The 27928-nt window shown below is 40.0% G+C and overlaps 2 protein-coding genes across 2 annotated transcripts in view; one reads left to right on the top strand and one right to left on the bottom strand.

Annotated features, from left to right (window-relative positions):
- The window catches only part of siah1 (siah E3 ubiquitin protein ligase 1), a 50427-nt gene extending 44128 nt beyond the window's left edge, over window positions 1-6299 (top strand). Inside the window, exon 5 of the mRNA XM_061970265.1 lies at window positions 4652-6299. Within this exon, the coding sequence (XP_061826249.1) occupies window positions 4652-5023 (372 nt within the window). The 3' untranslated portion in view covers window positions 5024-6299. The remainder of the gene's footprint in view (window positions 1-4651) is intronic.
- A 9279-nt stretch (window positions 6300-15578) lies between these two features.
- The window catches only part of lonp2 (lon peptidase 2, peroxisomal), a 65350-nt gene continuing 53000 nt past the window's right edge, over window positions 15579-27928 (bottom strand). The window contains exons 14-17 of the mRNA XM_061970264.1: window positions 22276-22361; window positions 19078-19285; window positions 18814-19004; window positions 15579-16045 (exon numbers count right to left, since the gene is read on the bottom strand). Coding sequence (XP_061826248.1) covers window positions 15815-16045; window positions 18814-19004; window positions 19078-19285; window positions 22276-22361 — 716 coding nt within the window. The 3' untranslated portion in view covers window positions 15579-15814. The remainder of the gene's footprint in view (window positions 16046-18813; window positions 19005-19077; window positions 19286-22275; window positions 22362-27928) is intronic.

The raw sequence follows: 27928 nt of genomic DNA on the forward strand, positions 1-27928 counted from the left end.
GTCTTTTCATGAACCGGATCCCTGACGCTTAGTAGGAGCCATTTTGTGGTCTTTACAGATGTAAACACACAAAGGAAATGAAACGTACGGTATATCCGCGCGCTTTTTCTTCTTCTACGCGGGCGGGTGGTTGCTTACAGTAGAAGAAGAAGCGCTTCCTGTTCTATGGGGGCGGGTGCTTACCTTGGCGGTTGCTTGCGTAGAAGAAGAAGCGCTTCCTGTTCTACCGGGAAAAAAGATGGCGGCTGTTTACCGAAGTTGCGAGATCGAAACTTTATGAAAATGAATCGTAATATTAATCCATATATAAAGCGCACCGGGTTAAAAGCCGCACTGTCAGCTTTTGAGTAAATTTGTGGTTTTTAGGTGCGGCTAATAGTGCGGAAAATACGGTAATATATTCTGTAGACATACCCTCATCCGCTCTCTTTTCCTGAAAGCTGATCTGTCCAGTTTTGGAGTTGATGTCAGCAGGCCAGGGAAGCTAGGGTCGATATTCTTCTCTTGATCATCTTCGGTGGCATAAGGGACGGTAGAAGCAGTGTGAGCCAAGACATCCAGGGGGTTTAGCTCGCTCGTCTGCGGGAACAAACTGCCGCCATTGCTTGCCGTGCTACCGAGGTCCTTTGTCCCTGAATTGCTCACACACTCCGGCAGATTCAATGGGGGTCTGGCGGCAGATTTCTTTGACTTTATCGTTGGAAATGCATCTGCTTTGAGTGTCGCAGGATATCCACACATTCTTGCCATCTCTGTCGTAGCATAGCTTTCGTCGCTAAAGTGTGCGGAACAAACGACTGACCATTTTCGTCGGCTTTCCCCACACTCTCGTATTTTGAACAAATTTCGTCCAATTTCTTGCCACTTTCGCATCTTTGGGCCACTGGTGCAACTTGAATCCGTCCCTGTTCGTGTTGTTGCACCCTCCGACAACACACCGACGAGGCATGATGTCTCCAAGGTACGGAAAACAGTAGAAAAAACGGAAAATAACAGAGCTGATTTGATTCGGTGTTTGTAATGTGTTTGAGAAAATGGCGGATTGCTTCCCGATGTGACGTCATCGCTCCGAGAGCGAATAATAGAAAGGCGTTTAATTCGCCAAAATTCACCCATTTAGAGTTCGGAAATCGGTTAAAAAAATATATGGTCTTTTTTCTGCAACATTAAGGTATATATTGACGCTTACATAGGTCTGGTGATAATGTTCCCCTTTAATAATATATGAAACATGACAAGGCATGGCATAAGAAAGAAAGATGCATGTCTTGTTTTGGGGATGAATACTATTGGGCCATCAGTAAAACAAGAAACCAAGCTTACTATTTATCTTCCAATACATTGTTGCCAATACATTTGCGTTACATTTCTGCTTGTGACTTGTAAAATAATTTTCACTAGCAACATTTTATCAAATTTTCGCCCGGCCAAATGTAGAAATATTTACCTAATAACATTAACGCAACAAATTCTAGTAAAATACATTATCTTCCCCAGAATTGCTGATTTCTCCTTTCTAGATTGCTACAAACTATTGGTGCAACGGTTTGGCTCAGATCAACCAATCAAGAGGACTGAATAATGGGGACGTTATAGTGGGCCCGATAGCTGGCCCTGAGATGCTACCGGGAAATCTAATTGTTCTAGATACATTGCTAATATAGTTAGGTGGCAGTTATAGTGAAATGGGCCAGCAGGCTTGGGTAGATTCTTTAAATGGCAACACATAGCAGCTGAATTGGATTAAAAAAAAAAACTGCACATGGAAGCAGTGCAGCCAAGAGACACTATGACATAAGTATAATTGGGAATTAATGAATTCATTGAACCATTAATAACATTTAAGTTATAAATAAAGGTCAGTGCTTCTGATAGTGTTAAGGCCAGCAAACAAAGCCTTGCTGCTCCTAATGGCCCACTGCTGCTTTGTAATATGTTTTTAAAAAACTGGTCTTACATAGGGCTTTAATGCAGAGGTGCCCAAAGCGAAAATGGGCCGCGGACCAAACAGCATTTTAAGCGTACAGCAGTACCATGAGTGGCGAGTTTAGCCGCACACCGTCATATATATATATATATATATATATATATATATATATATATATATATATATATATATATATATATATATATAAGGTAGTGGAAATTGTTACATTGGATAGATACAATTATACATTTTATTGATCAACTGGTGAAGAAAGTAAAACTTAAATTGGGGTTTTTCTTACATAAGATATGTTTTTCTTTTGGTGTAAAAAAAAAAAAAAGCGCTACATTTTTATCTGTGCTAAATTATGGTGATCTTTTTTTTTTTTTTATATGAATGCTACTCTTCCTGTCTTCAGATGTGTTTACCATGCTTCTTTGAGGTTAATCACAAACTGTAGAGCGATGACACACCTCTGTGACTTGTACTCTCGGGTGGTATGACCTTCTCTGTCCACTAGGAGACTATTGGGACTATTGCCTGATTACATGTGTACATTGATTTCACAGAGAAGTACAAACTCTTATGCACCGAGATCCAACGATCAGCTGTTGCCCTCTGTCCCTTTTGCTCGCACTGAGCTCGGGATAAAAGCTTTTGCCTATGCAGTTCTTTGTGCTTTGAACATGTTACAAAGAGACTGGAAGCTGACTGAATAGTTATCCTTAAATGCTTTTAATTCCAAACAGAGCACCGTATTTTCCGCACTATAAGCCGCCCCGGGTTATTAGCCGCACCTTCAATGAATGGCATATTTCAAAACTTTGTCCACCTATAAGCCGCCCCGGACTATAAGCCGCGCCTAAGCTGCGCTAAAGGGAATGTCAAAAAAACAGTCAGATAGGTCAGTCAAACTTTAATAATATATTAAAAACCAGCGTTCTAACAACTCTGTTCCAAAATGTACGCAAATGTGCAATCACAAACATAGTAAAATTCAAAATAGTGCAGAGCAATAGCAACATAATGTTGCTCGAACGTTAATGTCACAACACACAAAATAAACATAGCGCTCACTTTCTGAAGTTATTCTTCATTCGTAAATCCTTCGAATTCTTCGTCTTCGGTGTCCGAATTGAAAAGTTGGGCAAATGTGGGATCCAAAATGGCCGGTTCCGTCTCGTCGAAGTCATCGGAGTCAGTGTCACTGTTGTCCAGCAGTTCTGTGAATCCTGCCTTCCGGAAAGCTCGGACCACAGTTGTGACCGAAATATCTGCCCAGGCATTTACGATCCACTGGCAGATGTTGGCGTATGTCGTCCGGCGCTGTCTGCCTGTCTTAGTGAAGGTGTGTTCGCCTTCGGTCATCCATTGTTCCCACGCCGTTCGCAGTCGTGATTTGAATGCCCTGTTGACACCAATATCCAGCGGTTGGAGTTCTTTGGTTAATCCACCCGGAATGACGGCGAGTGTTGTATTTGTGTGCTTCACTTGTTTTTTGACACCATCTGTGATGTGGGCGCGCATAGAGTCGTATATCAACATGGACGGAGCTGTGTGAAAAAAGCCACCCGGCCTCTTCGCGTAAACTTCCCTTAACCACTCGCTCATCTTTTCTTCATCCATCCATCCCTTCGAGTTAGCTTTTATGATGACGTCGGCTGGAAAGTCTTTACAGATGTAAACACACAAAGGAAATGAAACGAAAATCCGCGCGCTTCTTCTTCTTCCGGGGGCGGGTGGTTGCTTACAGTAGAAGAAGAAGCGCTTCCTGTTCTATGGGGGCGGGTGCTTACCTTGGCGGTTGCTTGCGTAGAAGAAGAAGCGCTTCCTGTTCTACCGGGAAAAAAGATGGCGGCTGTTTACCGAAGTTGCGAGACCGAAACTTTATGAAAATGAATCTTAATATTTATCCATATATAAAGCGCACCGGGTTAAAAGCCGCACTGTCAGCTTTTGAGTAAATTTGTGGTTTTTAGGTGCGGCTAATGGTGCGGAAAATACGGTATTTGAAGGAGCTTCAGTTATCTGTAACTGTTTTACTTGATGTTCTTTCTGTTATTTGAATGTACCGTATTCTTCGGAGTATAAGTCGCACCTGCCCAAAATGCATATTAAAAAAGGAAAAAAACATATAAGTCACACTGGAGCCCGGCCAAACTATGAAAAAAACTGCGACTTATACGGCAAATGTAATTTTATGTGTAACTTTGCTGCCTCTTGGCCAGGACTCTCTTGACAAAGAGGTTTTCAATCTCAATGGGATTTTTTTTCCTGGTTAAATAAAAAAAAAAAAACACACAATAGTACACCTTGGCTGACCAAATTTGGGCGCCTCTGCTATAATGTGACTCGTGGTTTTCGATGACTCTGCAAAAATGAGCACATCTTGGTTGTTAGACGGGCCCACTTAATGCGGCCAAGAATTGTGCTGTAACAACATTTTGATCACTTTATGGCCTGCTTCTCTGAAGTGCATATTTCAGTTCAGTTAGCCATTAAGACTCCTGTGACGGGGCAAAGATCAATACATTATATCTCAACAAAAGAGAAAGTTTGGAGGCAATGTTGGATAGAGATCTTGCAAGTATGCGGAGTCAGTCCACACTACGTGGCTGCTAGCAAATTGTTGTTTTGAAAACACCTGAGCTGAAACATTTGTGAAACTTTAGGATAAATAATGACTGGTCTTGCTTGATGTTTTGTTTTGTTTTTGTCCCCCAGGGGGAGGACATCGTATTTTTGGCCACAGACATAAACCTGCCTGGCGCAGTGGACTGGGTAATGATGCAGTCTTGCTTCGGCTTCCACTTCATGCTGGTGCTGGAGAAGCAGGAGAAGTACGACGGCCACCAACAGTTCTTTGCCATCGTGCAGCTCATTGGGACTCGCAAGCAGGCGGAAAACTTTGCTTACCGGCTGGAGCTGAACGGCCACCGGCGTCGCCTGACCTGGGAGGCCACGCCGCGCTCCATCCACGAGGGCATCGCCACCGCCATCATGAACAGCGACTGTCTGGTGTTCGACACGTCCATCGCACAGCTCTTTGCGGAGAACGGCAACCTGGGCATCAACGTGACCATCTCCATGTGCTAAGAACTCGCTAGAAAAAGGGGGTCATGAAGTTCTAGATAGTTGGGGGAGGGGCATTTTGAGGGGGTCACTTGTGACCTCACTTCGCTCTCTCACTCTCTGCCGCACCCCTTGAAGACACTATCGAATTGGACTGTCTTATCAGGCAGCCACGGAGACCCAGGGGGTGGCTGGAACGGATGAATGGACGGATGGATGGACATGAGGACATATAACTGTGTAGAGATGGCCATAGCCTTATAAACACAACACAAATTAGTTTATGAGAGATGCGCGGTCTCTATTAATTGTAAAGATGGACGTCCAAAAAGCTATCAGTGTCTTCTCCTTCCCGTTATTTAGTGTCTCCCCACCGTCATCTTCACACACTACACAATTCAACATGGACTCCCGGTCTCTGCTCAGCAGTTAGCTAGCTAGCTATCTCGTCGCATCGCAACGGACCTTCTGGATCACATCTCGCAACACTTGTGGTTCTGCAGCTGGCGGATGTGATAACCGGACCTGCTCGAGTCTAAATTCTGTCCTGTTAGGCGGAAGTTACGTGGCGAGCTGGACTCTTGTTTAGATGAGTTGATTGTTGGTCATCGCTGTTACACCCCTTCCCTTCCCTTCCCCTCCACGTGATGACTCTTGGATTGCCCTCGTCGTACATTCGCCAATGCAAGTGATCACAATGGTTGAGTGCTCACAGATACTTGCAAGTATGTGTGCATGTGTGTCTGGAAGTGTGTGCGCAACTACGAAACAGGTCTCAGTTGAGTCGAAGTCACATTTCTTCAAGATTTATGAGGTTGTTGTTTTTTTCTAAGTGCGTGCACGTGCGTATGAGCGAAAGAAAAGTAAACAATCAGCCTGCTTACCTCCTCCATGTCTCTATCGCTCACCTCTGAGCATCCACACAGGACAGTCACCCTGCCAAGGATGCTACTGGTATTAAATGGTAATCCTTAATATTATTTTCCTTTTTTCCCAAAACAAAAAGGCATTTGTAAAACTTGTGGCTAAACTTCTGTGTTTTGTAGTTAAAATTGTTTTCTCCTCTCTCCAGTCCTCCGCCCAGTTGGATTGTTCTTTTCTTTCCTCCCTTCCGTTTGTCTCTCTCTGTCCTCCTGTGGTAAGTCGTATGTTTTTTTTATTTTATAAATGTGTGAGCAGGGCGGGCGGCTCTCTCCTACTCTTCATGTGGAGTCTCAGTAATCTTGCTGCTCTCCCTCAACTTGACCCTCCCTTGACCTTTTGTTTTAACATGTCATTAAATAAATTTATCTTTTTCATAGCAGGTTGTTTGTTTTTTTTGTCCTAAACCTCAGCTAAATTTTCAAAATGTAAACTGTGTGTGAGTTTATAACACCATTTTATATTGCTTCATTTGTTTACAATATTTTATTTAGTCACTTCTACACCAACTACCGGTTAAAACTATTTTTTCTCTGCATCCGTAGTGCACGTTTTGTATAAACGTTTGTTTTAAGGTTACCCGCCGGGTCAATGACAAAAAAAAAAAAAAAAAATTCAACTTTTATTTCAAAAACTGACAAAAATAAAAAAACGTATACATAAATATTTTCTTTGGAATAGTCAAACTGTAGAAACGAAAGTGCCAGTTGCGAATTAACAACTTTACACAGGCGAAGTCAATCTAATCCAATCCACTTGATTTATATAGCACATTTAAACAACAAAAATGTTTCCAAAGTGCTGCACAACAATATTAAAAACAATATTAAAATATGATCCTTATTTCCACCAATGACTGAATAAAAATAATAATAAATGAATATACAACCAATATAAAAATATGATTAATAACGATTTTAAAGGGTAAAACCAATTAAAACAGTAAATAGAAATCAAAATTTTAAAAAACAGAGGACCACACAACTCACGTAGTGTTAAAAGCCAAAGAATAAAAGTGGGTCTTAAGACTAGACTTAAAACACTCCACTGTGGGAGCAGTATGAACATGGAGGGGCAGAGTGTTCCAGAGCTTAGGGCCGGCCGGCCACAGAGAAGGCCCTGTCTCCCCTGGTTTTAAGTCTGGTCTTGGGCACCATGAGCTGGAGCTGGCTCTCGGACCTCAGAGCGCGCGCAGGAGTGTAAATTTTGTATTTTTTTTTGTCAATCGATGCCAATGTCTAATCCAGTTTTTTCAACCTTTTCTGAGCCATGCACATTTTTTTTATTTGAAAAAATCCAGAGGTACACCACCAGCAGAAAACAATAAAACTCAGCAGCTGATATTGACAGTAAAAAGTCGTTCTCGCAATTGTTGGATACAAATTCAAACCATAACCAAGCATGCATCACTATAGCTCCTGTCTCAAAGTGGGTGTACTGTCACCACCTGTCACATGACGCCGTGACTTATTTGGAGTTTTTTGCTGTTTTCCTGTAGTGTTTTAGTTCTTGTCTTGCGCTCCTATTTTGGTGTTGTCATGTACGGATGTACTTTGTGGACGACGTTTGCTCCACACGCTGTAAGTCTTTGCTGTCGTCCAGCATTCTGTTTTTGTTTACTTCTCAAGCCAGTTCAGTTTTAGTTTGGTTTTGCTTAGCCCTCCCTAAGCTTCAATGCCTTTTTGTTTATTTTTGGTGTAAGCATCAGATACCTTTTTTACCTGCACGCTGCCTCCCGCTGTCGTCTGCATATTGTGATCACGACAAACCATGTTCCCGACATCGACAAAGCACTTAGCTACCTGCTGCCACCTACTGATATGGAAGAGTATTACACGGTTACTCTGTCGAGCTCTTGACAGCACAGACAATTACTGGTTTGCAAAAAATACTTTTAACCCAATTAGGTGAAATTACATAATTTCCCACGGCACACTAGTTGAAAAACACTGGAATCGTCCACCTATCAAACTCGTTGCTGTTCGACTAGTCTGGCATCGATTTCTTTTGCCTTGGCCGCCAGTCTGCCTCAGCTTGGCGACAGCTAACACGTGTTTGCCTAACTTTTAAGTCTTTAACCCCCCCCCTTTTTTTAACCGCAGTAACATTTTAAGGAGAAAAAGGAGCAATGGGTTTCATTCTGAGCTCCTTGGTGTTCGACGAGAGAACTACAGGTGGCCATATTGCCCACCCACGAGGTAGGTGCTGATTTAGCAATTTAGTGACGCTAGCTAGCTCTTTTGTTTGTCTTGTCATAATTTTGTTTAAATCACAGGTTTTGTGTTTCACTGGATGTACACTGTTCTTCTCATTGTGTTAAACGAGGTAGAGCATATGTAAATTTAAGAAACTTTGTTTCTCATGTATTCGTAATAGAATCGTCCATGACTTCGCTACTGCGCATGCGTATAACACCGAAACCTGTTTTCAATGTGCGTATATTTGGGATCTCACCTGGCTTAAGTATCTGACGTCTAAGTAAGTAATGCTATATAATTTGATTTTCAACATATTCACACAACTATCATAACTTTATGTAATAGTTTGTGTCGTGTATATGGTGTAAAACATTTATATTAAAATGACAACATTCTAGTGGTGTAACGAGTAATCGATATGCAGTCCTTAAATTCTACTACATGGATCTGTACACGGCTAGTTTTTCTTCCGGAAGATAAATATCAATCCAAGATCGTTTTAAAATTGACTAGATCGATTTTATCAATACTAGAAGAAAAAAAAACATTTTAAAATAAGGACGTGAACTGTTAAGTCATGTCTGCCTGTCTGTGGCGGCATCAAAATAAAAATGGCAGATAGCTACGGTGGTCGAGAAAGGTCATAACAAACGCCAAAAGACCCATCCATCCATCTATTTTTTTTTACCGCTTGTCCCAATCGGGGTCGCAGGGGCTGCTGGAGCCTATCCCAGCTGCACTCGGGTGATAGGCGGGATACACCCTGGACAAGTCACCACCTCATCACAGGGCCAACACTAGGCTGACTTTATTCTGAAATCCCAAAAAGAGGACACATATATGCGTGCCAAGGCCGGGACTAAGTGAAAATTTGCCAATGATACTCGAACTTGCTTTATAAATAATATATTTATTTAAATAAATCATTTTTTCTCCTCTGTTGACAGCAGTGTTGGCGTTAGGAATTTTCAAAATGGAGTCCCACTTTTTTGTAAGCGTTTTGAAAAAAAAAAAAGAAACTTATGCATTATCCTGTTGAATCTCACATTCTATATTGTGTTTTGGAAAAAGGTTGTCATAAACGTTACTTAATTCATTAAAAAAAAATTAATAAAAGAAAACAAATGTGTATACATATGTAAATGTATGCAGTTATAAACATTAATTCACTTTCTTCTTTCCTTCATGGATCTAAACATTACCACTGCTGGTAGTTTTTTCTATGTTTTTATTTAATAAGTTGTAGGTGTATATATTTCAGTATAAAAGTGTAAAAAGTGTTTTGCTTGGGTCATGAAATGATGATAATGGTGTGCCAGGGCATACATACATTTTATATTTAACGCTTAAATCTCTGGAGTCTACATCAACTTCAGATCTATCCATCATTTCAACATTTTTTAGTTTTTTTATGTTGTTTTTTTGTTTGTTTTCCGCCCTTTTTTGTCAAACAAAACTATGTTTTTAATGGCAAACACATATGCAAAATCTTCCACCAAAAATATTTTTCAAAGTGGAATATTTGATGTGACGTAATCGGAACCTTGGATAGGTCAATAATTCATAATAACATTGATTTTGATTCAATATTATGTTTTGAGCAATGACAGTTTGAAAAACAAAACAGCTTTGTTTTATTAGTCAACATTGCAACTTTTTCTAAATTACATTTCACCTGTAAGCTTTTTTATTTCACTTTTGTTATGTTTTTGTTTATTTTAATAGTATTTTTAGAATGTGCCGTGGGCCTTTAAAACATTAGCTGTGGGCCGCAAATGGCCTCCGGGGCACACTTTTGACACCCCTGCTATAGATAATACAAAAATTAAATCTGATAAATCTATCGATAAAAAGCAGAGCTGGCGACGCATGCGTGTTTATCATAACTCTCTCGCTCTCTCTGTCTCTGCCCCTCCCTCACGAATGCTGCTGCGTGCGCACTCCTTCACAATTTGTTTTGTTTTTAACCCCTTCTTAACCCTGAACGTACATTGAAAATACACGCAACCCTAACTCAAAATGCCGGACATTTGAGGCATTTAAGAAACTCCGCCCGGACAGCCCCCCAAAAGAGGACATGTCCGGTGAAAAGAGGACGTATGGTCAGTCTAGCCAACACAGACAGACAACATTCACACTCACATTCACACACTAGGGCCAATTTAGTGTTGCCAATCAACTTATCCCCAGGTGCATGTCTTTGGAGGTGGGAGGAAGCCGCAGTGCCTGGAGGTAACCCACGGGAGAGAACATGCAAACTCCACACAGAAAGATCCCGAGCCTGGAATTGAACTCAGGACCTTCGTATTGTGAGGCACATGCACTAACTCCAGTGCTGCTCCACGCCACAAGACAATACCATAAATTAAAACAAATCGATCCGGGACTCTGATCCAAGAAATGATCCGAACCGTGAGTTTTTTTTATCCGTTGCACCCCTAGTGTGAATGCATTAGCCAGTCATTGTTGTTTACTTGCTTGTACCCATCATTCATTTATACATAATTCCCTTACGGGAAATAACAGGAATATAGGAAACTTCATCTACAGTGTCCAGTGGCCACTATTTATTTCACAGTCACACTGCTTGATTATTTTTTTTTGTTCTACAAAGTTACTGATTCGATTTCCACTCACTGAATTGTTGGGATTGTATTGTTCTAAAAAAAAAAAAAAAAAAAAAAGTTTGGCCCTGAATCGTATCAGCAACTACAAATTCTGAATCGTTACACACTAATATAGCCTGATTTACTCTAAATATTGTACTCACTCAGTCTGCTTCAAATTTAAACTGGCTTCTTTACAGTTAGCTGTCCCTGTGTTTATTGCATTTGCAATAGTGACTTTATGCCAGGCCTGGGCAATTATTTTGACTCGGGGCGCCAAATTTAGAGAAAAAAATGTGTCTGGGGGCCGGTATATCTATTTTTAGGAACATTAATACAAAACCTCACAATAATAAACAATTGAATGCTAAAACGTTATGACAGACCGCCTTAAAAACGGAATGGAATTTTACGTTTTTTTACTGAATGAGACAGAATGTACATGAAAATAAAGAATGTGGGATTTACAATATTAACTATGAAGGATAAAACACTGAACATTGACAACATATGAACGTCACACCCCCTCTCGATCGACATATTTTACAATCAAGCGAACCGCAACAAAAATGCAACAAACAGCGAAATATGAACGCGGAGGGTAAAAAATAAACTCGCCTACTATCTGATATATCTGATATATCACCAAGCTTTAGAACTTTGTCGTAAAAATCTCCTTCAGCGTCTGTCCTTGACACCCGCATTTCAGGCTGGCCGCTCTGGAAACACTCTGTGGAAACGCTCCCCACACACACTGCTTGGTGCCTCGTCTGAGCTGCTGTGACTTAGATGACCATAGTAACTAATTAGATGACCATAGTAACTAGTATATCATGCAAAAGCGCAGAGTCCAACCATTGAAATACTTTGTATAGTTCAAGATTTACGTTCATTAGAAAACATCACTGCACGTCATCATGGCAGCTACACTTTCCATCTTAAAGATCTAAAACAATTATTTGGGAATGTCCGGCGGGCCAGATTGAAAAGCTTAACAAGCCGCATGGGGCCCCCGGGCTTTGATTTGCCCGGGTCTGCTTTATGCACACATTCCTGAATGATACATGACTCCGCAAAACAGCGGCCTTGCCCCTTATTTATTTGTCAGGGAGTAGGCAACCCTGTTTTGTATTAAACCTCTTGCCATTTATTTTGTAGTGTATGTAATGTATAAATATTTAGTATGCATGATCCTTCATGACTTTTATTCTAAAACTACAGTGAGTATTTCAAAGTGAAACAATTGTGTCCTGTCTGAAGCAACTCTTAATGTGTACACCTTGTTTTTGGCTGCCCCCTACTGGACATAATAGTGCTCTGATTTTCCTCATTTGTTTCTTTATGACACAAAATTCATCCACACTACCTTGACGTCTTGAAATCACCAGCTCCAAGTGAAGATCTTAAAGGGGAACGACACTTTAAAAAAACATGTTTACCTATAATTCACAATCAATCATGAGTGACAAGAACACATTTGTCTTTTTTTAAGGCATTCTAACTCGTTATTAAAACCTAAATAAAAGTCCGCTTACAATGGAGCCAATGGGAGCCATGACATCATTGCGTCTATTCTGACTGTAAAACCCAATAAATAACCATCCAAAAAGCGCAGACAATGCTTACATTTCGTGCCCTGAATATTAACCAAGTGTTAGCACAGGCCTCGAATTTAAACTTTTTAAGGTCAAGGCAAGTGTTGCCTTAAAGGAGGGCTCATATTTTAGGGCACCAAGGCAAGCATTATTTTCTTTCGAGGCTGGGGCTCCATGCGTGCATATATATATATATATATATATATATATATATATATATATATATATATGTGTGTGGAATTTATATTTTATTTAATGTTTCCACACAAAAATTCAGTGAGTTGAAACATCTTTCCTTTCACATGTCTTCTGCTATGTGCCTGTAAAAACTTTTGCCAGAAGCGTATAGTTTTAGAAGACCCCTTTACCTCTGTGTCTGTGTATAGAGTATATGTGGGAATTCCGCACAGTTTAAATAGCCATCAGGAAACATTGACGAATTATTCATAAAGGCACAGAAATGTGAGGCACCTTACCCTGAGGGATTGTGAGAGTTTAATGTATAGATTACGGTTAAATTTAAACTGTCATCTCTGTTCGGGTTGAAGCCCCGAAACGTGGTTTTTAGTCAGTGAAGATGCCTGTTGGCACCCTGGGGTGCAGCTTGGATAGGCTCCAGCCCCTCCACCCCACGACCCTGAAAGGGACAAGATGTAGAATATACTGTAGATGGATTAGAGCATTAGTTGCTCAATATCAACCTCTAGAGGTGACACTTGCCATGACATCCTTGACCAAAAAAGTCCAAATGGGATGAAGGGCTCCAGGAATCATGAATGGCAGAATGATAGGGAGAGAGTAGCATACTTCCTTCCTTGGGCTGCACTCTAAACAATTTAACAAGAGTCAGGAAGCAAGCAGTGAGTTTTTTGCACAAAAACAAACACTAGGCTGAAGACGAGCGTGTGTGGTGGAGCATCTAGAAGACTGTTTGACATTATTGTGGTTTCCCAATCACTTATTCTGATCAGGGTCACAGCTGACTCTGGTAGTAAACACTTTGGGCTCGTCACCTGTCAATCACAAGGCTTTACACATCTTTCATGTTGTTGATAAAACCCAGCTGGTCATTTTCCAGATTCGGAAAATCGTGTGTCTCCATTTTCTCGCGTGACTGTTCGTTTGTGTAAGAAAACTGTTCTACTGATTAGAGAGGCTGTTTGTAACTTGTCAATGTTACATTTTTTCAACCAAAAAATATACCAACACGACCCCCTACGAACTTATTACCTTTGGTGGTTTCACAGAACATATTCAGTACAGGCCAAAAGTTTGGACACACCTTCTCATTCACAACACAACTGATGGTCCCAACCGCATTGATAAAGCAAGAAATTCCACTAATCAACCCTGATAAGGCACACCTGTGAAATGAAAACCATTTCAGGTGACTATATATATAATGCACTTTGTGACTTCAATAATAAATATGGCAGTGCCATGTTGGGACTTTTTTCCATAACTTGAGTTGAAGTTGTTCTCTTATTTTGGTAAACCTTGTTACATTGTTTAATGCATCCAGCGGGGCATCACAACAAAATTAGGCATAATAATGTGTTAATTCCACGACTGTATATATCGGTATCGGTTGATATCGGAATCGGTAATTAAAAGTTGGACAATATCGGAATATCGGATATCGGCACAAAAGCCATTATCGGACATCTTTGTTAAAGGCCTACTGAAATGAAAAAAAAAGCCTTACCTGTACCGGAAGTAGCGTGACGTCACAAGTTGAAAGTCTCCTCACATTTCCCCATTGTTTTCACCAACAGCGAGAGCGATTCGGACCGAAAAAGCGACGATTACCCCATTAATTTGAGCCAGGATGAAAGATTTGTGGATGAGGAACGTGAGAGTGAAGGATTAGAGTGCAGTGCAGGACGTATCTTTTTTCGCTCTGACCGTAACTTAGGTGCAAGGGCTCATTGGATTCCACACTCTCTCCTTTTTCTATTGTGGATCACAGATTTGTATTTTAAACCACCTCTGATACTATATCCTCTTGAAAATGAGAGTCGAGAACGCGAAATGGACATTCACAGTGACTTTTATCTCCACGACATGGCTTATTTGTGTTTTCCTCTATTTTGTCGTTAATGTAATTTTTTTTAAGGATTTAGTCAGGTTGTTTGCCTTATTTCTTAATTTATTGCATTGCTTTTTGAGTGTTGTAAGGAGTGATTTGAGGTTATTATTGGGTTGTTTGTCTACTTCGGTTTTGCACTTTTGGTATTCAGAGTATTTTCTGTCTCTGTCTTTTATGGTAGCTAATTGGTCCGGATTCATCCATGGTTCAGAGCGGGCTTTGATCCTGACTGTTCTCACGGGACCCATATCATTTAGTATCGCTAGGAACGCTGTTTTAAAGCGACCCCAAGCATCATCGACCAGGTTGCTCGTGAGCACAGGGACCAGTCCAACTCACCTAGTTTTAGGTTGAAATGATCACTGGAGTATGTTTTACGGGATCTGGATTGAGCTGTTATGTGGCCGTTGGCTTTGGGTTTAGCTATTTTGCAGAAGGTTAGATAGTGGTCGCTAAGACCACAGATCATGACCCCCCTATTTTTTTATGTTAGGCCGGTCTGATGTGAGAACTATGGTTGATTTGGTGGAATCACACACCCTTGTGGGTAGTGTTATTAGCTGGGAGAGACCGTGCAGATTACAAAGCTTGCTGTAAGATTTGAAGACAGGCATCTCTGCGTTGAATATCTGTGTTCAGATCTCCAGTTATAATTTTCTCCACGTTGTCTACCTCAGCTAAGCACTCCTCGAGAGCACCATAGAAATCACTCTGATTAGGGGGTCTGTATACAGTCCCTATCAGTACCGGCTTAGCGTTTTTAAATTTGATTTCCGCCCACACAGATTCAAGGGCATTGTGGTTGAGATCAGTGCGAGTTATGTATTTAATATCCTGGTGAATATACATACAAACACCCCCATTGTGTTTATTCCTGTCCTTTCTGATAACTAAGAAGTTTTCTATCTCTATCTCTGAGTCAGAAACACTTTGATCTAATTTAGTTTCAGAGAAACACTGGATTTTTACATTGTTGTTATGGAACATTTCTCTGATTTGGTCGAGTTTGGTTCCAGCGAGGATGTTCACATTAAGGTGGGTAATGTTATGGGATGATGTATGAAAGACACACTGAATACACATGTCTGCTATTACTCTGTGAATGTTTCCTGGGAGTCACGGTGTAAAACCCTGCAGATGACATCTCTCACTAAAAATAAGAACAAGATGCACTTGAAGAAAACATCTTTAATTTCCGTCATAGATCGAAATGAACGCTTCATTTTGTTCCAACCAAGTTCTGCAATGTGAAAGAAAAACATACAATCTTCGCTTTGGTCCATCTTTGATATTCATCTGCGTGTCCTGCATTTATTCTTGTCAGATTTAGAGTTATAAAATACTTGCTATGCTGTGTGGCATTGCAGTATTCGGCTAATCGACTAAGTCATTCATTAGTGGCTGTGTTACAGCTTGCTACTGAGCTGAGTCAGCGTGTGCGGGCTGGTCACCCCTGGGAAGCCTCCGTCGAAGGCGGCGTTCAGAACCTGGTCCAGGTTGGCAGCGGTGACAAAGTCGAGATCGGCCCGCACGTTTGCCGGCAGCTCGTCTAGATCCTTCTCGTTGCGTTTGGGGAGAATGACTCGCTTCACGCCCGCCCTGTGGGCCGCCAGGACTTTGTCTTTAATCCCGCCCACCTGAGGAAGGCAAACACATCTGATTGGTTGGGACAGATTAAAAACAGTACAGTTTGGAATGGCATCCATCCATCCATTTTCTACCGCTTGTCCCGTTCGGGGTTGCGGGGGTTCTGGAGCCTATCTCAGCTGCATTCGGGCGGAAGGCGGGGTACACCCTGGACAAGTTGCCATCTCATCGCAGGGCCAACACAGATATATCGTTATTATTATTATTTTTTCATATATAGTTAAGCGTAGCGTACTTGTATAACTGATCTGAATCGTATACATTTTTGGCACACTACCTAAAATCTTTTGATTGGTTGAATGTTGCCAGGCAGGAATGACCAAACATCAGTGAATCATGCAAAAAATTAAAAGCAGAAAGACTATATTGCCGTCACTTGTTACAACATTTTAAGGTTGTATTGTTTTTATACAAAACCCAAAACCAGTGAAGTTGTCACGTTGTGTAAATGGTAAATAAAAACAGAATACAATGATTTATAAATCCTTTTCAACCTATATTCACTTGAATAGCCTGCAAAGACAAGATACTTAACGTTCGAACTGGTAAACGTTGTTATTTTTTTCAAATATTAGCTCATTTGAAATTTGATGCCTGCAACATGTTTCAAAAAAGCTGGCACAAGTGGCAAAAAAGACTGAGAAAGTTGAGGAATGCTCATCAAACACTTATTTGGAACATCCCACAGGTGAACAGGCTGATTGGGAACAGGTGGGTGCCATGATTGGATATAAAAGCAGCTTCCATGAAATGCTCAGTCATTCACAAACAAGGATGGGGCGAGGGTCACCACTTTGTGAACAAATGTGTGAGCAAATTTAAGTTTTTCAGTTCAAACATTTAGTATCTTGTCTTTGCAGTGTGTTCAATTGAATATAGGTTGAAAAGGATTTGCAAATCATTGTATTCTGTTTTTATTTACCATTTACACAACGTGCCAACTTCACTGGTTTTGGGTTTTGTTTTTAACACATTAGTCCGTAAACTGATCCATAACAACACATCTTCACATCACACATTTGACAATTGTTTATAAAATAACAGCTTATATTGTTACAAAAACTGAAGTCCAAGCGAAATCAAATAGTTTTTGTTGGTAACCCAATTCAAATGATCCAACCAATCATGGTAACTAAATTCCAATAATAAATAAATGTTTTATAGACCACAATGAAGTGTTTTAAAGGGGAACATTATCACCAGACCTATGTAAGCGTCAATATATACCTTGATTTGGCAGAAAAAAGACCATATATTTTTTTAACCGATTTCCGAACTCTAAATGGGTGAATTTTGGCGAATTAAACGCCTTTCTATTATTCGCTTGGAGCGATGACGTCACAACGTGATGTCACATCGGGAAGCAATCCGCAGTTTCTCAAACACCGAGTCAAATCAGCTCTGTTATTTTCCGTTTTTTCGACTGTTTTCCGTACCTTGGAGACATCATGCCTCGTCGGTGTGTTGTCGGAGGGTGTAACAACACGAACAGGGACGGATTCAAGTTGCACCAGTGGCCCAAAGATGCGAAAGTGGCAAGAAATTGGACGTTTGTTCCGCACTCTTTACCGACAAAAGCTATGCTACGACAGAGATGGCAAGAATGTGTGGATATCCTGCGACACTCAAAGCAGATGCATTTCCAACGATAAAGTCAAAGAAATCTGCCGCCAGACCCCCATTGAATCTGCCGGAGTGTGTGAGCTATTCAGGGACAAAGGACCTCGGTAGCACGGCAAGCAATGGCGGCAGTTTGTTCCCGCAGACGAGCGAGCTAAACCCCCTGGATGTCTTGGCTCACACCGTCCCTTATGCCACCGAAGATGATCAAGAGAAGAATATCGACCCTAGCTTCCCTGGCCTGCTGACATGAGGGTATGTCTACAGAATATATGAATTGATGAAAATTGGGCTGTCTGCACTCTCAAAGTGCATGTTGTTGCCAAATGTATTTCATATGCTGTAAACCTAGTTCATAGTTGTTAGTTTCCTTTAATGCCAAACAAACACATACCAATCGTTGGTTAGAAGGCGATCGCCGAATTCGTCCTCGCTTTCTCCCGTGTCGCTGGCTGTCGTGTCGTTTTCGTCGGTTTCGCTTGCATACGGTTCAAACCGATATGGCTCAATAGCTTCAGTTTCTTCTTCAATTTCGCTACCAGCCTCCACACTACAACCATCCGTTTCAATACATGCGTAATCTGTTGAATCGCTTAAGCCGCTGAAATCCGAGTCTGAATCCGAGCTAATGTCGCTATAGCTTGTTTGTATTCACTATGTGACGTCACAGGAAAATGGACGGGTGTTTATAACGATGGTTAAAATCAGGCACTTTGAAGCTTTTTTTAGGGATATTGCGTGATGGGTAAAATTTTGAAAAAAACTTGGAAAAATATAATAAGCCACTGGGAACTGATTTTTAATGGTTTTAACCCTTCTGAAATTGTGATAATGTTCCCCTTTAAATGTAAAAATAAAAATCATAATGTGACACCTTTAAGGTAAGACCTCGTAGTGCACTACTTGCTTGTTAGGGTCCCTACAAGTTTGTGGTCTTAAATAAAATCCAAACAGACCTCCACTGTGTGGCATTATTTTGATCAATACAAAGAAATAGACAAACATTTGGTTCTGTCAACAGAAATATCCATGTCAGAACAGAACAAGAACGGAACATTGGATGTCATTTGTTAGTGGGCTACACATGTGGCTATGATGGTGTGCGTGCGTGTGTGTGTGTGGGTGTGTGGTAACCCACCGGAAGCACCAGTCCCCTGAGTGTGATTTCTCCGGTCATAGCGACATCTGACCGCACCAGTCGACCACAAAACAGAGAGGCCAGGCAGGTTACTATAGTAACGCCAGCAGAGGGTCCATCCTTGGTGACAGCACCAGCAGGGAAGTGGAGATGGATGTCTGTGCCTTCAAGAGGGTCCGTACCCCCCACCACTGTTGCCCACAACAACACGTGTGAGTCCAATTGACAGTAGTGTATCATTGAATGCATCTTTATGTGACTCACTGTTTGTCAGCTGGTAGGTTTTAGCGTTGGCTCTGAGCCAGCTGATGGACAGATGTGCAGATTCTTTCATGACATCTCCCAGCTGACCCGTGAGTGTCAGCTGACCCTCACCCTCCGTTCGACTGGCCTCCACGAACATGATCTCCCCGCCAAGAGGGGTCCAGGCGAGGCCCACAGCCACACCTGGTAGGGTGAGCCGCTCCGACACCTAAACCACACATACAGTTAAAAACTACTTGTGCACACACAACACAAATAAACAAACCTAACAAAAAAGCACAATTAAAAACTAAATCAAGTATACTTAGTTAATCTAAAAATAATAAACCAAACATGCAGTTAAAAAATAAGTAAACCAACAAAATAAATATATCACAAATATACACAATTAAAAAAAAAATACACACAATTACTAAAAAAATAAACCAAAGAAGCACAATTAAAAATTAAATGAACCATACATGGGTAATCTGAAAATAATACACCAAACATGCAGTTAAAAAAATAAGTAAACCAACAAAATAAATAGATAACATACATACACAATAAAAAATAAAAGAATACACAGAATTAATAAAAAATAAGCCAAACAAGCACATTTAAAAACTAAATAAACTGTACATGGTTAATCGTAAAATAATACACCAAAAATAAGTAAACCAACAAAATAAATAGATCACATATATACACAATTTAAAAAATAATAATACAGTTAATACAAAATAAACCAAACAAGCACAATTAAAAACTAAATGAACCATACATGGTTAATGTAAAAATAATAAACCAAACATGCAGTTAAAAAATAAGTAAACCAACAAAATAAATAAATCACACATATACACAATTTTAAAAAATGATACACACAATTAATACAAAATAAACCAAACAAGCACAATTAAAAACTAAATGAACCATACATGGTTAAAGTAAAAATAATAAACCAAACATGCAGATAAAAAATAAGTAAACCAACAAAATAAATAAATCACATATATACACAATTTAAGAAAATGATACACACAATTAATACAAAATAAACCAAACAAGCACAATTAAAAACTAAATAAACCAGACATGGTTCATCTAAAAATAATAAACCAAAAATAAGTAAACTAACAAAATAAATAAATCACATATATACACGATATAAAAAATAAAAAAAATACACAATTAAAAAATAAACCAAGCCCACACATACACAAATGAAAACAAATATAAATAAAGCACATGTTTAAAAAAATAAATCACACAAACAGTTATAAAATTAATCGTAGCTGCGAGCAGCAGTTGAACGGGCCCTCGCCCCCGTTGAATCTCAAAAGTTCTCAGCATGTGTAAAGAAGTGATCACTGTTCTCGTTATTCACCACTTGTAGCTAATCCTCCTTATATTCACGATCAAAACTACAGTATAAGGTTCTGGACCATCATTTGTCTAAAATAGTCATTGTTGGCTCCCAAAAAGTCTGTATGATTTGCATTGTTGTTGGTAGGGAAAGGATCTGTGGTTCCTACCTCGCCGTCAAGCGATCACATAACTGGCTAGCTCAATCTCTCTCAAAATGGCTCGAGAATCTCCGGGAGTTTGATATTATTTTGATCATATCTATTTACTCTCATACTTTGTAAGTCTTTTGGTGTCAAACATCAGACATGTATGATAATAACTTGTTTTTCCACTCGACTGGTACTTTAAAGTCTGCTGTATTGCCAGCTTGCTTCTCCAGTAAATGTGCAGTGTCTTTGAGTTTATCACAGTGTTATCAATCACGGTTTTACAATCACTATCATTTTAAACAGTGATACTAACTGAGAGGAGATTTAATCATGCCTTTTATCCTTACATCCCTAAACCACGCATACACTAATCCTGCAGGCTTAAATAAAAGTTGCAAGTCATTCTTTTTAAATTAGCTAATACATGTGTAAAAGGGCAACATGACAGAATAGTGTGATGGACAGCAGATGTAGAGTCCAAAGAGTCACAACAACAGTCATTTATGAGGGATTACAACATTTGGAGATAAAAGGAGGAGTGCTTTGAATAATTGAGTACACACTAGGAAAGTACTCCACGGATTAGAAGACTTACAGTCGTGATCAAAAGTTGACATACACTTGTAAAGAACATAATGTCACGACTGTCTTGAGTTTCCAATCATTTCTACAACTCTTATTTTTTTGTGATAGAGTGAATGGAGCACATACTTGTTGGTCACAAAAAACATTCATGAAGTTTGGTTCTTTTGGGGTCATTGTCCTGTTGGAACACCCAACTGCGCCCAAGACCCAACCTCCTGGCTGATGATTTTCGCTTGTCCTGAAGAATTTGGAGGTAATCCTCCTTTTTCATTGTCCCATTTACTCTCTGTAAAACACCAGTTTCATTGGCAGAAAAACAGGCCCAGATCATAATACTACCACCACCATGCTTGACGGTGGTGCACCATGCACAGAACTTGCCTCCAGAAGGTCTTATCTTTGTCCATGTGATGTCAGATGAAACAAAAATGTAGCTGTTTGGCCACAATACCCAGCAATATGTTTGGAGGAGAAAATGTGAGACCTTTAATCCCAGGAACACCACCCTACTGTCAAACATGGGGGTGGTGGTATTATGCTTTAGGCCTGTTTTGCTGCCAATGGAACTAGTGCTTTAAATGGGACAATGAAAAAGGAGGATTACCTCCAAATTCTTCAGGACAACCTAAAATCATCAGCCCGGAGGTTGGGTCTTGGGTGCAGTTGGGTGTTCCAACAGGACAATGACCCCAAACACACATCAAAAGTGGTAAAGGAATTGCTAAATCAGGCTAGAATTAAGGTTTTAGAATGGCCTTCCCAAAGTCCTGACTTAAACATGTGTGGACAATGCTGAAGAAACAAGTCCATGTCAGAAAACCAACAAATTTAACTGAACTGCACCAATTTTGTCATTACTGTATGTATACTTTTGACCCATATTTTCAGTAGACCCATAATAAATTCATAAAAGAACCAAACTTCATGAATGTTTTTTGTGACCAACAAGTATGTGTTCCAATCACTCTATCACAAAAAAATAAGAGTTGTAGAAATGATTGGAAACTCAAGACAGCCATCATATTATGTTCTTTACAAGTGTATGTCAACTTTTGACCACGACTGTATGTTCTTCACATGCACTTCCTCTCCCAACTGTTGGTGTCCTGATTACCTCCATGTCGAAGATGGGAGCTCCCAGGATGTCTTTGAGGGCCACGTGGTCGATCACGATGGGCATCTCTGGAGGCGCTGCCTGATCTGATCAATGTAAAAAGATGAGTCAGCATTTTGTCTGCTTCCAGACAGATGTGTACGTGAATAGACCGTCTATTACATGATGTGACAAACATAGATTCCCAAAGGTTGTCTAAATTCCCAATTCGACCAAAAGTCAGTGAACAGCACATACAAAGGGATATTTTCCCAACTTGTACCAGCCATCTACAGGACAATTTGAATATGATTGGACTGTCAACCTTTTCATCTTGTTTGCATTCGGAGACTAAACTGTCAGTTGATTTCATCATCATCATCTTCGCTTTTGTTTTATTAGTTATTGTCTTACATTAGTCAGAGGAAAATAGGTCATTGACGATAACTAAGAAGAAAATGATTAGTTGTCAGGTTCAAACACTGATGACATCTATTAAACAGACAAGAAGCAAGGAATCATGCAGACACGGTTCAATTTTGCTCAATTAGGAGAGACATTATTGGGCTGTACTCTTAGTTACAGATCCAAACTACACTCTAAAATCCTGCCCACATGCTCCTCTATTTATCTGGGAGGTCCTTGGTTACATCACTGAGGCTGCTGCTGAAGGAAGGGGGGTAATCTCAGCAGCCCCAGTTAGACACAATATATGACTATCAATGAAATGAAAATGTGCTGACACTCGTGATATCGCTCTGTCTCTGCTCTGTCTGCGTTAAGGTACTCGATGTTCGCCCTTGGCAGTCAGCAGGCCGATTCCGGAAACAAACACTGATACAAGACGACTCGCTTTGCACAGATAGAAAAGTACAACTTCAGCACAATTGATAATAGCTAGAGCAATGGCCTTTAAGCATAAGAGTTTTGTGATAACTTATACGTAATTATTCTAACATTAGTCAACCAAATCAACACATACAGGAGAGTATTCAGACCCCTTTAAGTTGATCACTCGTTTCACTGCAGCCATTTGCTAAAATCAAAAAAGTCCATTTCATTTCTCATTAATGTACACTCAGCATCCCATTTTGACGGAAAAAAAGAAATGTAGACATTTTTGCAAATTTAAAAAAAATATAAAACTCAAAAATCCCTTTCCACAATACTCTGTTGATGCACATTTGGCAGCCATTACAGCCTTTTTGAATACAATTCCTCAAATTCGGCACACCTATCTTTGGGCAGTTTCTCTCTTTCCTCTCTGCAGCACCTCTCAAGCTCCATCAGGTTGGATGAGAAGTTTTCATCCAGGATGTCTCTGTGCCTGGTTTCCACCAAACATGACGCCTGGCATTCACACCAAAGAGTTCAATCCTTGTCTCATCAGAACAGAGAATTTAGTTTGTCATGGTCTGAGAGTCTTTCAGGCGCATTTTGGGAAACTTTACAAAGGAATGGCTTCTGTCCGGCCACTCTACCATGCAGGCGGATTGCTGCAGTGACCACCAAAGAGTGACCATCAGGTTCTTGGTCACCTCCCTGACTAGACTAAAATGAATGCAGCGATGTACAGAGACATCCTGGATGACAACCGACACTTTCCATCCAACCTGATGGAGCTTGAGAGGTGCTGCAGAAAGGAATGAGAGAAACAGCCCAAAGATAGGTGTGCCAAGCTTTGCAGTAAGGTTAAAAAAATAGAGGAATTCAATAATACTATCAGCTTGTCCCTTTTGGATGTTCAAGAAACATCGCCCCCTGAAGTGGACGGCATGGCGCAGTGGAAGAATGGCCGTGCGCGACCCGAGGGTCCCTGGTTCAATCTCCACTAGTACCAACCTCGTCATGTCCGTTGTGTCCTGAGCAAGACACTTCACCCTTGCTCCTGATGGGTGCTGGTTAGCGCCTTGCATGGCAGCTCCCTCCATCAGTGTGTGAATGTGTGTGTGAATGGGTAAATGTGGAAGTAGTGTCAAAGCGCTTTGAGTACCTTGAAGGTAGAAAAGCGCTATACAAGTACAACCCATTTATTTATAAGTGGAAACGATTTTACCCTTTTTTTAAATGCTTTGGAAACCATTTCCTACATAGAAAATTCTGTAAACATGCAAGAAAATGTAACAATGGTTTCTGAAAGCCACACTTCTTTCTCATGACTGTAGTTCATTGTTTTTGTCAAAACAAAATCACTACACGATATTTACCAATTCAACACTATGATATTACCATGTTATACAGTACAGGCCAAAAGTTTGGACACATTTTCTCATTCAATGCGTTTTCTTTATTTTCATGACTATTTACATTGTGGATTGTCACTGAAGGCATCACAACTATGAACGAACACATGTGGAGTTATGTACTTAACAAAAAAAGGTGAAATAACTGAAAACATGTTTTATATTCTAGTTTCTTCAAAATAGCCACCTTTTGCTCTGATTACTGTTCTCCACACTCTTGGCATTCTCTCGATGAGCTCCAAGAGGTAGTCACCTGAAATGGTTTTCACTTCACAGGTGTGCTTGAAGCTCATCGAGAGAATGCCAAGAGTGTGCAAAGCAGTAATCAGAGCAAAGGGTAGCTATTTTGAAGAAACTAGAATATAAAACATGTTTTCAGTTATTTCACCTTTTTTTTTGTTAAGTACATAACTCCACATATGTTCATTCATAGTTATGATGCCTTCAGTGACAATCTACAATGTAAATAGTCATGAAAATAAAGAAAACACATTGAATGAAAAAGTGTGTCTAAACTTTTGGCCTGTACTGTATGTCAAGGGCATGTTTGCAAGCAAAAACGCAGCAAAGCGGCCGACGTTTGTTTGCAGTGAAGCGGCTGACATTCATGTTTTCTCGTTGCAGTCTAGCAGTATTTCACTTCCGAGCGTTCTTGAATGTCGACCGGGGCTGTCCAAAACGTAAAACGCAACCTGACTGGATCAATACGCATTGTTTTATCAGCTATATACAAACATAGAGAAACATTATCACTTTGGCTAGAAAAATGAACCCTAACATGAATAGACTGTTAAATTTGGCCAACATTCAAAGATTAGCGTCAATACGAATGGCCCATCAAATCCTAAATAACACTGCACCAGCGCCACTTAAGCACTTTGTCCAGTTTACATCTGCTGTGACAACTAGAAATGCATGATCCTCCACTAGGGGGCAGTGTAGCATACCCAGATGTAAAACATATTTCGCACAATCAGCCTTTTCATATAAAGCCATAAAGGAATGGAACGACCTCACAACAAAGTTGAAAAGTCTTAACAGATTACTCTTCATTCACAATTGAAGTTAAAAAGTAGCTTTGGAGCAATCAAAGCTGCTCACACGGTCACTGAGGTGGGCACTGTGATTGACACATCAACTTAATGTGGATTATATTTATCCATGAGAGCATTTTGTTGTAAACTGTGAGGTGTGTCTGTTAAAATCATGGTTGTGTTTTACAAATGATGACAGATGTGAACAAGAGCATGTATTGTCTATGTTATGAGGTAAATGAGGTGTGGTTGTATCGTATAATAAATATGTCAATGAAAAAGCATTTTATGACTTTTCTTAATTTGATTGCATGCTGTAGTAAGATTTTATTGTTATAGTTGTATTGCATGATCTTTGTATCCCTTTAATTTCGGCGGCCAGAGACTGCAGAGGGAAATTTGCTATTTAGATCAAATCTGGTACAGAACATATCTGTCTTTGAGCTTAATGTTTCTGTGCATTGTCCCTTCAAATAAAGACTAAACTAAACTAATGTTTTTAGACTATGGGAGGAGCCTGGAGGATCTTGCGAAAAACCACACAAGCCATCCATCCGTGAGACTTAATATTAGTAAATAAAAGTCATCTAGCTGGGTGTTGGTTTGTTGTCTTTAGCAATGAGCCTGTGAATGGTTATTACACATATTGGACTGACAAGACAAATCAGAACATCCCACATATGCAGCATTAGACTGAGGATTTAAAAGCAGAGTCAACACGCTGAACACATTATTTTGTTCTGCAAAATTCCAGACCAGGACCATCTGACTTTAGGGGACACTATGACTGGTTTATGTTAGCTCTCTCTTCAGTACGAGCAGCATCGTTAATTTTGTAGTGCCTTAAGATAACTTGTGTTACATGAATGAAGTTTGATTTGATGAAAAACTGACCTGACCACAGCTTGGCCCTGGTTAGGCTAACCTACGTTGTTAGACTGCTGCTGCATATACAACATGTTCACTTGCCTGCTTTGCAGAATTTCAAAAGAAAACAAACTCCCCTTACCCTAAGGAAAACAAGGCTTGATATCCAGGAAGACAAAGTTTGCACTTTGCACTTTGACAACTTTAGAAATGTCAGTCACATGAGGAAAATACACTGCAGTCACTCACATGATTGGCCTTGCTACCTAATGGATCCCAGCCCTGGTATAGAAGCTATGCTCTGAAAATATATGGAATCAATCAAGTCTGATAGTCCTTGACATGAGCCATTTGACAGAAATGATTCACTTAGTAATAAACAATCTTGCCTGGAGTGGCCCTCTTCCCACCCAGTTCACATGATCACCAGAAGCTTCCGATTAAATAGAAACAATGATGAAAGGAATCTGCTGTTGATGTTGTTGTGTCACATTAACCACTCAACTAACTCAAATAATACAACAATTTCAGAAGACATGTGAGAATCATTCACTGGCATCCTTTTGGGTCATGTGAGGGTGATACACGCTAATATTATTATCCTGCAATCAAATACTCAATGATGATGCACTGTTAGGCTTAAAGGTCGAGGGCTGTCCAAGTTTTTATATATACATATAAACATCCATCCATTTTCTACCGCTTGTCCCTTTCAGGGTCGCGTGGGGTGCTGGAGCCTATCCCAGCTGCACTTGGGCGGAAGGAGAGGGAAAACCTGGACAAGTCTCCACCTCATCACAGGGCCAACACACGGGGAGAACATGCAAACTCCACAGAGAAAGACCCAGAGCCTGAGGATCGAACCCAGGACCTTTTTATTGTGAGCCACACACACTAACCCCTGTAACACTGTGCTGCCCACATATATACACACACACACACATATGCATATATATATGTATATATATACATATATATATATATATATACATATATATATATATATATATATATAAATACATATATATATATATATATATATATATATAAATACATTTATATATATATATATATAAATACATATATACATATATAAATACATATATATATATATATATATATACACACAGGTAAAAGCCAGTAAATTTGAATATTTTGAAAAACTTGATTTATTTCAGTAATTGCATTCAAAAGGTGTAACTTGTACATTATATTTATTCATTGCACACAGACTGATGCATTCAAATGTTTATTTCATTTAATTTTGATGATTTGAAGTGGCAACAAATGAAAATCCAAAATTCCGTGTGTCACAAAATTAGAATATTACTTAAGGCTAATACAAAAAAGGGATTTTTAGAAATGTTGGCCAACTGAAAAGTATGAAAATGAAAAATATGAGCATGTACAATACTCAATACTTGGTTGGAGCTCCTTTTGCCTCAGTTACTGCGTTAATGCGGCGTGGCATGGAGTCGATGAGTTTCTGGCACTGCTCAGGTGTTATGAGAGCCCAGGTTGCTCTGATAG

This window comes from Nerophis lumbriciformis, linkage group LG10 (genome assembly GCF_033978685.3).
Source record: "Nerophis lumbriciformis linkage group LG10, RoL_Nlum_v2.1, whole genome shotgun sequence".
Classification (NCBI taxonomy): Eukaryota; Metazoa; Chordata; class Actinopteri; order Syngnathiformes; family Syngnathidae; genus Nerophis; species Nerophis lumbriciformis.